Source organism: Neopsephotus bourkii, unplaced genomic scaffold, assembly GCF_033783945.1.
Source record: "Neopsephotus bourkii isolate Nb327-2 ecotype Australia unplaced genomic scaffold, CSIRO-AGI_Nbou_v1 NB_369, whole genome shotgun sequence".
NCBI classification, from domain to species: domain Eukaryota; kingdom Metazoa; phylum Chordata; class Aves; order Psittaciformes; family Psittacidae; genus Neopsephotus; species Neopsephotus bourkii.
The window spans coordinates 1,084,126-1,098,200 of NW_026900875.1; the positions used below are offsets into that span (position 1 = coordinate 1,084,126).

Consider the following 14,075-nt stretch of genomic DNA (forward strand, 5'->3'; position numbering starts at 1 on the left):
ATAGACTAGGTAAACTGGAGTGCAGGCATCTTTCAGAACCCCTATTTCAATGTTTTCAGTGCTCACAAGTCAAGCATTTATATTGGACAGAGGGCAATGAACACGTTACCTTGTGTATAACACCCAAGCTGGCAGTAGCAGTAAACTTAGCCCAGTTAGTGGCCCTGGCCAGCCACTCCAAATTGTCTCTGGAAGACGAAAAGAGAAAGGTTATATAAAGTTTTTCATACAGCCTGTTCCTCATCCTGCAAGCAAGGTTTCACAGCACTAAAGACCTCTTTCAAACCAGAAAAGCAACTCCAGAAGGCAAGAAGACTAACCACATTTCCACTTAACACCTCTCTTCTGTTCACCAGCCCTGATTTTTGGGTGGTCATAATGAACCTCCTTTATACTGGTCATCTCAGTGAAAGATGAGAACTGCCCAACATGCAGCCCATCAACTCTCCGGGAGAAACTCTAGCAGAGTTTCTGAAGCTTTCCTCAAGTCTCTGGTAAGGCCAACCCTGACATCTGCCTTCCAAGAGTCATTCAGCATTGTCAGTCTCTACCAAAAAAAGGTACATCATCTCCAAAATTCTCCAACTAGCAAACGGAACAAACATCCTTGATCTCTACCCTCCAAACTGCTCACATGGTTAGCAGTCAAATCAAGTCAGTTTGTGAAGAGAGAGAAAAGGAAACAATTCCAGCTTCTTCCCTCTGCCTGCATATTAATTTTCAGATCCTTTGTGTATTTTTCTGTAAGCCTGGAGTTTCGCAGACACCCTTTTAACAGTACCAAGTTAAACAGGGCAATAATGTTCTTCAAAGACCTCTAAATGACATTACAGCTTCCTTGCCTAAATTTACCTAAGGAACTGGTCGCTGGTTGTCCCACAATGCATAAAGGAGTTTGCTATAACCGTTGCTGTATGACACACAGAATTCCGAACTGCATCCTGAAACAACAGAAACAATCAGTATCACCAGTCAGCAAAAGGTATTCCCTAGGCCACTTAGCATGCTTGCCAGTACACCAGAAAAATGGATTATAACTGTGCTTAGTTTAACTGGCAATTTACCTGTAACCAAACAAATAGATTGTTAATACATTTTAATATATCTTCAACCCATCTTTCCAGTGCAAACCAATCCTTTTGATGAGTTTCTGTTAGAGATGCCATTACTTCAATTGCAGCTTAACTGGAAAACCCTTCCTTCTGGTTCCCACAACTGAGCACTGCAGTACGTGTGCTGCTGACATTTTCAAGCCACGCCTGGAACACCATGCAGGATCATTCCCAAGACTTAACCAGTAGATGGAAAAAGATTTTCCAATACATTTGAAGTGCCTCCTGAAATAGATGAACCTGTTGACAAACACCCCACCCCCTACTATTTTTGCTGACAATGTGCATCTCATTTCACATATAAAAATCTTCTCCTATGGTTTCTAATAATCATTTAGCTTAAGAGAGTCTAATTTACCTGTAAGTTTTCATTTACCCACCCTTGAGTAATACATTCCGAAACAAAACAAGTTACTCAGTTCACTAGCACTGCCTACAGTAGTTGATCAGTTTTGTCTTCAACAAGGAAGTATTAGTCTCTCAGCATGTATAAGGATTTCTTTAGCCAAGCTGAAAGTATGGTCTCATGAACACCTCAACAAAGATACCAATGTACTGTAACCTACAGTGCTCGTTGACTCCATCACTCCCCAACCAGCAGCATTTGCAATGGACTAGCTGTGGACGTGGAGGGTGAGTTCATCTATCTTACTGACCAGATGAAAATAAACCCACCAAAAAAACAAAAAAGGGGAGGACTGTGAAGAGAAGGATTAGTTTCTATACCAATTGGAAAAAACCAAAACAAACAAAAAAAACCCCCATGTTAATAGCAGCCTGTCACAAGATCATGCTATCTGTCAGTTCAAACAATGATTTTATGGCCTTCTTTGGGTGCAATCAGCTCTTCTTCAGCCTCACATGTTTAAGTTTAACAAGTACCCAGGGAGGTCATGCTAAAACATAAGATGATGATGTAAAAATAGCAACATGGTCAAAACAGAAACAGGATGAAACAAATGAATCCAAGACAACCATACCCAAAAAAGCATCTTACCTTTGTGTTTTTGAGAATCATGAGGTCTGTATTGTTGTTGCGTATTAAAAACTGCAGATGTAACTCAATGGCCATTTCCCCACTTAAAATTTTAATCATTTTTGAGATCTGGTCCTTAGGCTCTGGGTTCTTCACATACAAGCAAAAGGAAGAAAAAGCATGAGAAACCAACTATGGCTCTGTTACAATTCAGTTCATGAGAAGCCATTCTGATATGTTCCCATCACCATATTCCAAAATCCATCAGGTTTTAGGACTAAAAGGACATTGTTTCTGCCCTTGCTGCACAAGCCCAAACCTCCCAAGTCCCTTTGTGCACAACAGTGCAGGTGGGAGAAGAGAGTCTTTGAAGTAACTTATTTTTTCATTGAAAGCAAAAGGATATGAGTGACATACGATGTTCTGCTGGCTGATGTCTGGCCCTATAGATACAGTGAGTCTCCTGCAAGAGGAAACCAGTTTTGTAGATGTGAACGTGTATTTCCATGGAAGTTTTAATGGAGAGGATCACAAAGCCACAACACTTTACATGACCCTGCTGAGCTGCAGCACCATTCTTATGAGCTACAGGCTTTATCTAGAACAACACCTAGTAGAACTAGGAATCTCCAATACACTGATATTTCAAAGCTCTTTGAGAAGGCCTCCTTCTTCATGATGGAACAGTTTCCACAGATTAAGTTCCAACTTAAGCCCCTTCTGAGCAGGGTGAAAAGCACACTGTAGCATTTTATACTGACACTGTTAGCTGGTCAGATACCAGCCAAGCATGAGTAGCTCAGCCCTTGAACTGATTCTCTCAATTATTTCTTTATAGTCAACATTCTGAATTGTGGAAGATTAAGTTCAAGAATATTTTTGGTCACAGAGTTGTTTTTATGTACTGGTCCCTTGGCACAGTCAGCAATGCCAGTGCAGCAGAAACTGATTTAAGACCTTTCCTGTACAAAACCACTGTTTACAGGTTCTTTAATGGGGTAAGAAATTCAACCCCTTTTATTTTCCTTGTGGAATATAATTTCAAGAAAACACTTCTGTTTGTCCTTGATGAATTTTTAAATGACCTGCAAGAATTGCTCAAAGATTCCCAAGTCTAGTTTGTAAACACTCACCATGAGGAAACAACAAAAAACCCACACTCATCTTGGGTTTTACTTTCACTCATCTTGGGTTTTGCTTTCCTCCCTAGAAATATTACCTTTCTTCAGCATTAGAAATGTCAGAACTGCATTAGTCATCCTACATGCTGAAATGCAATTTTATGTGAATGTTAGAAATGAGCTCACTTTCTCCACTACTTGGGGAAAGAAAGAAAAAGCTCCTAACCAGCTGGACCAGCAATACAGCCACCATGTTAGCTCAAAACAAACTGTGTTACATCAGCATCCCCTCCTGCCATTCCTGTGGAACCACATCAGTTCTATACAGCCAGAACTAGAGTTGGATTTCAGAAGAAGAAAAAATTTAAAAGTTAAGAAATGTGTTAAGCTAATTCATCAGCTTAGGTTCTCAGCAGCAAATTTCAGACCCTTTCTTCCAGAATGAGTTATTTTAATATGAACAAAAAGCTAACACGCAAGCCATATACCTCTGACCCCTTCTTCAGTGACTGAGCACTGTAATTCCTGCTGAAATCTACCCACTTCCTACTCTCTCCCAGCTTTCAGTATCTAAACTGCTGGACTTCCAGACTGTCAGATATTTGGTCCTCAGAGATCACCTGTCACCTTGGAGACAAGTAAGATAGAAGTGGAATTCCATTCTTTGTTAGCCAAAGCAGTTCAGAAACCCCAGAAATTCAAAGAGAGAGAACGTGTAAGAAAAACTAAGCAAAGTATATACTGGAAAGGACACTCACAATTTCTGCAGATTTCCCTGCACAAGTGCTTCCTGGTTTCTCTTCCGCTTCCATAGCATCACTGAAATAAAATGAAAATTAAAAATGCAACCTAGTTCACCACTCCTAACTAATCAAGCACTGAAGTTATGGCTGAACACTGTCCCAAAAAGCAGCCTGTGATATGGAGATGATGACTGGAAACAGGACTCTGACAGGACAAGGGCTGACTATCTGGAGGTCACTGCTCAGAAGGAAACTCCTCCTAATTTAATTTTCAGGGAACTTGAAGAAAAAGGCCTAGAAAACCCCACACTCTTATTCCATCTATAGAGACAACAAAAATAGAGATCCTCGTAGGGAATGAACAAGCAGGGACTGGTGAGAAAACAAGGTCAACAAACAAGTCAGCAAGGATAATTATATCCTCACCCAGAAGCACTGAGCTCATCACTATTAGGATGGATGTTAAAAGAGTGTTGAAATGGAAATGAAACATATTAAGCTGTTGTTAGCACCTTGTCCTAATGCTTCACAGGCTGACTCATAATTTATTCTGTGCCTTTCCTTTTATTTCACTTGAAGAGGAGAGGAAAATGCTTGCTATACCCGTATCACATAAGTATGTAGATGCAGTTTCTCACAGCTGTGTAAGCCCTTACAGTTAACCAGTCTTAATCCAGGCAGTATTCTCCATCACACACTATCAAAGACAGTGCAGGCATGAGGTTCTGTACAGGCGCGACAGCTGTAATGATTAAAGAGCTGATGGGGCATGAATTTCCTCCATGCTGCCCCTGAGCTGGACAGCAGCCTTCGCATGGGTTGGTCAATTCTCTAAAAACAGAAGTTTGAAACAAAACTATCTGCTAATTACCTTAAAGCCATCAAAACAAGAAAGAAAGAAGATGGAATGGCTACTGACGACTTTGGTTTTCTTAACAGCTGCTTCCTGCAGCTATGATCCAGTGATGGATGTAAGGTAGATTTAGAATAGATATAAGGAGGAAGTTCATTTACTGTACAGTGGCAAGACACTGGAACAAGCCACCCAGAGAAGTTGTGCCTGCCCCATCCCTGAAGTGCTCAAAGCTAGGTTGCCCTCCGTGACAGGGGAGTTGGAAGCAGGTGATCTCTATGGTCCCTTCCAACGCAAGCCATTCTATGATTCTATGTCGACCACTAAAGAAGTTTTAAATGTCAGGACTTTTAACAAAACTCAGACTGGATTTGAACTAGCTCTTTTTAACTGCAAGTATAAAAGGGTCTATAACATTACAGTATCATCTAAGCTCATTCTTCCAATAAACTATGATGTGAAACCAAACTTGCATATAGCTGCAATAAGCTTTTTACTTGAACTCTCCCCTTCCTTAGCTTTACAAGATGCTGTAAAGACCACACAACATCAGAGTGTTCCCAAGCATTTCATGCTATGGCTTAATGAATTATTGCTCACTAGCTGAGCCACTGTAACTGCACCATGCTTACCTCAGCTGCAGTGGAAAATGCATTCTAATAGTGAGTTCTAGTAATATGCAGTTTTGCCCTGAGCCAATAGCATGTCTTGTCTATTGCCCTGCCTTAAATGAAAGGAAGCAACATGATTGCTTGTAATGAGCATCTATACACAGAACAGGAAGCTCCATCAGAGCAAGACTGTAACCAATTGCACCCCTTCTCAAGCCAAACTCCCCACCTGTCTTTCTCCGACCCAGGGACGGTGCCAGTGTTGGTGGATCCAGGCACGGATGCAATGGGAGTGCCAACTGTGCGGAGATTCTGGATCACAGAAGACAGGAACTGCTGACTAGCACTTTCATACAGATCAAAGCAAATCTGGTAGGCCATGAGAAGGTTATCTTCCTTCACCAGTTTTTCCAAGATGTCACTCACAGCCTGTGGGTCATCCAGGAATATCAGGCACTGCGTGGGAAGAACAGGAAGAAGACAGAAAAAAAAACCCAGACGTTACATACTTCAGAATGAAAAAACAACACTACACACTCCATTTTCACCATTCCTTCATCTGCTGTTTCCACAGAACATCCTTTCAAAGAAAGAAAAGTTCTCTCTCTCTCTCACAGGAGGTAACAGAAATCTTTGAAGTTTTCATAGGTCAGTTTAAAAACAAGACCAAGTATTATGAATTCAAGACACCTTTCTGCAGTTTGGATACTGACAACATTGTCTTATTAAATAAAGAAATTTCAAAAGCAGATTAAAGAAGAATCAGTCATTTTGTAGGGATATCTCAGATAAAATGGAACAGGCATAACAGTCCTGAGTCACATGTACCTGGCATACCAAGTAAGGCAGAGGTCTGAGAACATCTGAGTAACTTCATAACTGACTGTCTAAACACTTTCAGACAATGATTCACCAAAAAAACAAAGCACTGTCAATGTTCTTAGGAGAAATAAATACAATTCAAAGCTGTGAACCTTCCATCTGATACTCTGTACATAGGCTTGAAATATTCTGTCAGAGCTGTCTACATCCTCAAACTGCTTTTGAACGCACTTCTTTCTCTATAAATTGACCGATGTGCAATATTTACATCTCCTTTTTGATTTGATCTCATTTTGATATACATTTGAAGCACACAACCAGGAAAAGGTACTGCATTTCATTCATTAAGAAAGAGATCCGGTAGATGTCAAGTCAAATACATCTAAAGAAGAGTAACTTTTGATTGATCTTTGAACATCGCTCTGAGAAGCTTACCTGGCACACATTGATGAAATCTGGTTTCTCCAGATTCATGTAGATTTTAACTAAAACTCTCAAGACTTTATTACGGAACTGTTTATTCTGCATCAAAGACATACAGAGCTTCAAGCTGTAGGCTAGCATCCCAGGAACGTCATTCTGAAATAAAATTCAGGGACATCAAATCTGAGTTTGGACTAACAAATAGGATTTAGAAATTAAAACAAAGCTACCTCCTTTCTATTTTAAAAAGCAGAGCAAAAGATGTGGACACATAAATCTTCACAGTTTCCTTTCAGATTTTCGGAAAGGCTTATATTTATTATAAAATACTACCAAAAATGTACAGGATCAACATTTAATTCAATAGTTGAAACATGCAACAGATTAATTTAAAAGTTCAATAGCTATTTTCCCTTCTTCACATCCCTTGTTCAAACAATCATTCTTGACTGTAGTGAAAGTCACTGTACTAAGATAAATTGTCAACAAAACAAACCATGCGCCAAGAAAAGATCCCAAACATGCCTATTTCTTCCTAGAGACCAAGAAACAGATTTGGTTACTAAACTTCAGAAAGGTAATTTGAGATATGTATAATGGACAATTAAGTTAGTAAATGCATAGGACAGAAAACAGAACACAGAAAACAAAATGAATGTATTATGATTCTCATTCCCACATACAAAAATGGAAGGCATTCAAAAATATGGGAAAGCTGTAAACTGAAAGGGCTACAATTTAAGATTTAAACCGTGTGTCTGGCATATGACTGAGATACTACAGACTAATTAGATTACACACAACTGTTGAGCTGGTACAAATGACTACAGCCATGCTTCTCTTAGTGCTACTACTAGATTGTATGACTTACCTTAAACCCTCGGTGAAAGATGTTAAGGCCAGTCTGTACCTACCATCTTGCAGTCAGGGCAGGCTAATACTGCACACAGCCACTTACTGAAAATTAGAGCCACTCACACGATTACTGGATTTATTTTCTTTTGCCTGCCGTAAATAAATGACCTAACCCTAACAACCCCCTCCCAGTGAGTTAGAGCAGATGACAAGCATACCAAAATAAAATACACCATACCTAAAGTCTGCCTAGTCCAGCATCGTATCTCTGCTAGTAGCTGAAAGGGAATACCTTCAGAAGAGGGTACATGGCCTAGCTTCCTTGGAATACTCTCCCATGAACTTGCAGCTTGGGGATTTCTTAAAGTCAGGGGTCTCTGTACACTCAAGCACCCTGAGTGGCCCATGAACATGATGAACCAAACACCTTGATTTTCATCTTTTATTCTCTTCACACAAAGCAGGGTGAGTTTCATAGCAACATGGATCGCGCACTTCACTTCTGAATCCACACCTGGAAGAGACCAGCTACCTGCCCCTCCTGGCTCTTGCACATACCGATTCAAGGATGGTTTTCTCAAAGATGTCCAGCCTGCGTGTCTCTAGAGCTATGCCAATGGCCTGCTTGTACTTGTGGTCATCCAAGCACCGCTGGAACATTTTGTTCACTATCCCTTCTAGCCTTTCATCAACAGGCTTCTTCTCCCCTTCTGGCAGCTCTGCATTCTCCACACACTGCTTGGTATAGTGGTCGATACATTTTGCTGAGAAGATAATGAATATGGAAGGGAGTCAACTTTCAAGATGTTTGCTGATGAAAAGACCAGTATGTGCACATAGACATCCTACCAGCAAATACAGCATATGGGAAACTAACAAAGGTGAGGCACAAGAACTGTCTGTGTACTCATACACATATAGTAGTGGAAGATCCTAATACTCTCTCCTATCAAACTCTAACGTTAGTGGTCAAACCAAGCAGTTATTTTTAAAAGGGAAGCAAGGACATAATCTTTGTTCAAGTGGAATATTTTAAATAAATAAGGAAACAGCAGTAAGAGATCATTTCCTCCTGACAGCTTTACTACAAGAACTAGCTGGGGAGACTGAAAGACAGTCCTGGTCCATAATGTCCTGTACAAAGTAAATGACACCAGCAGACAAGACTTTCAAAAGACACTCAAATTCTACATGCATTCAGCATCTGACTTGCTACCTTAGTAAGGATGGATAAAAAAAAGTTGTATTCCTCAGTCAGGTCTGCAGCTACACTTATTAGCTGATTATTTCCAATGTTACACTGAAATGTATAACATTAGCACACAAATGAGAGAAAAGACAATAAACAAACAAAGTACCTTTCCTAGTAGGAACTTGCAAGGGTTAAGAATAAAAAAAAATATGCCAGAACTCCCAAGTCAGTTCCACTGCAGAATCCCAAAGCAGAAGAAAGCAAGCACAAATAAACTTGGTAAAATTAGCTGCAACATCACTTTAAATGAATACAAGGGGAGAAAAAGGAATATGGAGAAAAGCAGCTAAATCAAGTAAAATCTCTAAGGCACAAGAGCTTTTCTTTTGCAGCAACAGTTTTTTACCAATGATCGTCTCCACATATTCCGAGTTGTCATTGACATTGAAGAGGTCACCTGCTCCCAGGGCATAGTTCAGTGATTCCTCAAAAGCTCCCAGGTGGTAAAAAACTTTAGAAGCAACTAGAGCAGCAAACTGCCGACTCCGAAAGCCCTCATCTTCATAAAGAACTTCACTGCAAAGGAGAGAGAGAAGTGGATCAGCTCTGTGTGCTCAGTTCTCTTTAAGGCCACATGACAGCTTGATCAAACTTGCAAGCTTGGGACTACAGCTCCAACCTCACATCCTCTTATATTAGTGCTTTCCAGAAAATATGGAGCCAGATGCTGTACTAGGCAGTATCAAGCAACCAAAACTATATTTACTTCATATCTCTTGTTAATTTTAAGCAGCATGCCCTCAAGTAATAAGTGGCTTACATTTTGTCCACTGACTCAGAGATTTCTGCCCAGAAGTCATTGACAACAGCATTCAACTTGTGAAGAGCAAACTCCTACAAAAGATAATAAAATGTTACATTACATAAAAAATGCATTTATTACCTTTTCCCAGTAAAAATGAAGTACCACCTAAGACCGATATCATAAACACTGACTCATTTCAACAGCAAATTCTACTTTAAAAGACCTTAGCAAGCATTTGCCAAACTTTCCAAGTCCTCTGCAAACAAAGGGCTGTTCATTTAACAGGTAAGACAACCTTGATGCTCCTTCCCAAAGCCGCTCTCTGTGACGAACAACTGGCTACAATTTCTTAAAATACAGTTTTTAAGGAACACTTGATCCTTAAAATACAAATTTTTCAAATCTTTGTGGCAACCTTCACGTAGCACATAGAATTGGCCTGTGGTCTATACCAGTCAACTCTTATGTATTTATTTGGACACAGTATTTTAGCAGATGAACAATATCCAGACTAGAATCAGCCCACTTATAATCAGTATAGAGCAAAAGCAGGCCTCACTCCGATGCATCACCACCTATGCCTGTTTCCAAACAAAACATTTAGGGGATTAACAATACTACAAGATACACATCCACCTCCTTACAGGAACTACGTTAACTGTTCAAGTAACTAGCAAGCATCATCAATACACCACCACTTTGAGTGTCTCATGATATCCTATAGATTGATACAGTCTTGAACTGTAAAGTTTCTATTGTTTTTTTTTTTCCTACTACTACTATTGTGATTCCACCCCCGGCCCCAGTGAAAACTGTAACTGTGATTTTGTTCTACATCACTTAAATTACGTTAAAAACTTGAGATGTTCTTGTGCTTTGAATTTTTTGTAGTCAAAATGCAGTCTCTGAAATACTTACTTAACAAAGCCCCATTATCATCAGAGAGCTAGAAGCTTTGATGACTAGAAATCTTTGCATGCAAAGCTCCATTTTAATCCTTTTTCAAAACAAGGAACTTTGACATCTGTTATCATGTTATCTAAACCCTTTCTTTCCCTAAATCTAGATAAGATTTAGGGCCCACCTGTTGCTATCCAACCATTAATCATGAACATTTACTTATTTTGATTTCAAGCTCTCAACATAATGCATTTGCTGTTATTTTCTCCCAGATGTAACAGCTTACCTTGAGCTGTGGCTCTTCTTCATCCAGAAGAGAGATAATTCCAGCTGCAAAACAAGATCATAGACAGTTTTGGACTCTCTCTGTTTTAAAAGTGAACATGTTATGTAGTTCAAAACCAAGACAACAGGGAAGAAGACTGTCTTTGGAATGCAGGTTTAAAAATCTTCAGTATTAAAATTCAATTATCAGATCCAAGTTTGTAATAAACATAGAATCACGTGATATAAAATAGTTCAAAATTTATAACTGAAAAGGTACACTGTTATAAAGGATGATCTTTCTTAGAGGAAAACAGACAGGAACTCAGAGAATCTGGGATTTACTTCCAGCTTCGCCATCAGTTTGCTGACTGCTTTCTAGCAAGCCACTTCCCACTTCCACAAGGGCCGAAAAGATCATGTCAAATCACCTGGGATGCTGTCCCAGGACACTGTACACACAGCTACAGAAATAGTGTTTATCTGACGTAAGTGGAAGAGAGGTTATCTTAGGAGCTCAATCTGAAGACGGCTTTACCATCAGACTGCAGGGTTTCAACTGAAAACGCTGGAATAGCATCTGACTGAAGTCCAACACAATTCACTGCTTTTAGTCTTTCATCAGTTGTATAGATTGATAACCTTTAAAACTAAATAAGACACCATATTGGAAAGGCCAGCTAGCCCATTGGAGGGCTGAATTTGCCTTTAAAAAGATCTTGACAAATCTAAAAGGAAAGTGTGCAGTTCAAAACTAAAATGTATAAAAATAGAAAGGAATCTGAATAGTACAGTGGATTGAGATGAAACATCAATAGTATCATATGGCTGCAGTGGAAGGAAGACAACACAAACTTTACAGGGAGGTATGTAAGTCAAGAGTGTTTCTTGGCAGGTATATGAGGGAATCCTTCATTCTACTTGGCACTGACACACATGTGTCAGACCACTGTGTCCAGTGCTGGGCACCATGTTTTAAGAGTTATGAGCAAACCTGGGTGTTCAAAACTGAGCAATAAGAACAAAAAGTCCAACAGTCAGCACTTAGGCAGGTTAGCTGGTCAGTCTACGGAAATCACGTAAGGTTACAGAGGTCACACATGTACAGCGTAGCTGCCAACAGGAAGGGAATAATCTGATCTTTGTGCCAGATACGAGGAACAGCAAGACAAAGCTTTATTTGGAGCTTCAAAGATCAGGGTTTGATGTTAAGTTTTCTGACAGTAAGACAATTACTCACTTTGCCTAACAAGGTTGTAGAACCTCCAGTATCAGATTTTTTTACAACCAGGCTAGACACGTCTGTAACAACAACTGAGGAAGCACTGATGTGGCCCTTCAGCAAGGAAGGCAGGTTCTGTAGCCCAGCCCACATTGCTCCATTCAGCAACTCCACTCCAAACATATGATTTCATTTATTTACTTAAAGCTCCTGTGCTTACCTGATCTATCAGGAAGGAATCTTACTTCTATTCAACATAAATTATTTATCTTTTTAAAGCCCTTTTGAAATTAATTCCTACTTCTCAATTAAAATAAGACTGAAACATACAGTGAAGAGTTCAGAAAGATAAAACTTTTTGCAGACTATTACCCGCTGCACTGTTTCTCTCACAAACACACACCTGTTACACATTAATTTCTGGCCTGAGTACTTTTAGAAATACCTCTCATGTTTTCTTAGCGTTTACCATGTAGCTCCTCACACATTTCGTTAGCCTGGACTCTTTAAGCTGGCTTTTCCTCTGCTAGGCATTTGAATTTCTGACCTCCTGTAAAGTTCAAGTCTGTTTCTTCCCCTTTTCTCATTCCCTGCTGCACTCCTACAGAACCCACTGCCCAGGTGTGACACCTCTTATGGGTTATTTGCTTTAAGCAGGTGAGGCCCTTCAACTCACTGCTGCGGCATACCATGGCCTGCCAGGGGGGCCGCGAAGCCACCACTCTGCCCTCGCGAAGTACCGACAGGAAGAGGAAGCGGTACTGGGGCGGACAGCACCCACCTCTACCTCCCGCGCGTCCCCACTAAGCCCGAAAAAGGGCCGGCCCGCTCCAGCCTCTGCAGCACCGGAGCGGCCAGGAGACCGCCGCAGGGCAAGGGCGGGCACCGGGCAGCCCCCGCGCGGCTCAGGCTTAAAACGCCGGTTATGGCGAACCGCCGGGCACCTGACCTGCCTCCAGCTCCCGCCGAGGCACACGGCGGCGACCAGCCAGGGGTGCCCGGGGCGGGGGGAGGCCCAGGTGATAGGTGGCCCGACGAAGCGCCGCGGCCGGAGCCCCCGCGGCCTGCCGCGGTGCCCAGTCACGGCCCTGACTCAGCGAAACCACATCGGGCAACGCTACCCCACGCCGCTCCCTCACCGGCCGAGGTGATCATGGTGCCGCCCGCCCGGCCCAGGTACGGAGGGAGGTGGGGTCCACTCCGGCCCAGGTGCGGTGGTGCTGCCGCCGGGGTCCGCGCCGCTGGAGCTCTGCCGCCGCCCGGCCCGGATGTGCCGCGAAGGGCCCCTTCCGGCAGGACTCCGCTGCTCCCGGGAAGGGTGCCCGTGACGAGCGCCTGCGCCGGGCGGTGAAAAAGCAGCCAGGCACGAGCGGGACAGCTCTGCTTCCCGGGGTCTTGCAGTTTGCCGAAGGCGCTTCGCTCGCAGGCACCGCGCGGGTCATGCACATCCCACGGGAGACTTCACAGTCTCCCCCCGAGGGCTGTAGAATCCCCACGGGTGACCCCGTGAATGCCCACGTTTGCTTTGTGATCAGACAAGTAGCTGCCTCTGTCTGACCCGTACAGGTGGCATCTCCCACATGCTCGCAATGGGATGGCATGTTTTGGCGCACAGGCGTTGCCCACCTCTTGCAGGCCGCCTCTCTGGCCCTGACTCCTCTCACATACCTTGTAGCGTTGGGGAAAGGCTTCACCCAAACCCATTCCCCCTTGCAAAGGAAAGCACATCCACTGGTGCACCTGACAAGCCCTAACCAGAATATTTTCCTTGTTCATCACTTGGCAGCACAGGGCAGTGTCCAGATCTCCCACACCCAGGTGTACCTGAAGGTCCCCTAGTTGCAAAGGAACATGGAGTTATGTCAGCTCCTGTTTTGGTTCCAGTACAGGCAGATGGGAAAAAATGAGGTTTGTGGAGTTTTGCTTTCACCAAGGAAAACCCAGCTCAGCAGCAATGGTGCTGCACAAGACATCAAAGCACCCAGACTTCAGCAGCATTGATATCTACCTGTTTCTGCTAAATAGGAAAAAGTACTTTATGAAGGACTTTAATTCCTCAGGGAAACCTTATGGCCTCAGTTAACGAATGTTATTAATGACATAAATGACAAACCCCTACTCACGATGCCAAGAGGGTCAGCTCTGCTCTCCTCAGAAAACAGAAGATCTCCAGCTT

General features: G+C 42.2%; 1 protein-coding gene across 1 annotated transcript in view; it reads right to left on the reverse strand.

Moving 5' to 3' along the window:
* PSMD1 (proteasome 26S subunit, non-ATPase 1) overlaps positions 1 to 13,188 on the reverse strand; it is a 69,312-nt gene extending 56,124 nt beyond the window's left edge. Inside the window, exons 1-11 of the mRNA XM_061348769.1 lie at positions 13,039 to 13,188; positions 10,700 to 10,743; positions 9,529 to 9,602; positions 9,115 to 9,284; positions 8,075 to 8,280; positions 6,674 to 6,817; positions 5,646 to 5,872; positions 3,968 to 4,028; positions 2,110 to 2,238; positions 853 to 941; positions 110 to 188 (exon numbers count right to left, since the gene is read on the reverse strand). Of these exons, the coding sequence (XP_061204753.1) occupies positions 110 to 188; positions 853 to 941; positions 2,110 to 2,238; positions 3,968 to 4,028; positions 5,646 to 5,872; positions 6,674 to 6,817; positions 8,075 to 8,280; positions 9,115 to 9,284; positions 9,529 to 9,602; positions 10,700 to 10,743; positions 13,039 to 13,054 (1,239 nt within the window). The 5' untranslated portion in view covers positions 13,055 to 13,188. The remainder of the gene's footprint in view (positions 1 to 109; positions 189 to 852; positions 942 to 2,109; positions 2,239 to 3,967; positions 4,029 to 5,645; positions 5,873 to 6,673; positions 6,818 to 8,074; positions 8,281 to 9,114; positions 9,285 to 9,528; positions 9,603 to 10,699; positions 10,744 to 13,038) is intronic.
* Positions 13,189 to 14,075: the final 887 nt, after the last annotated feature.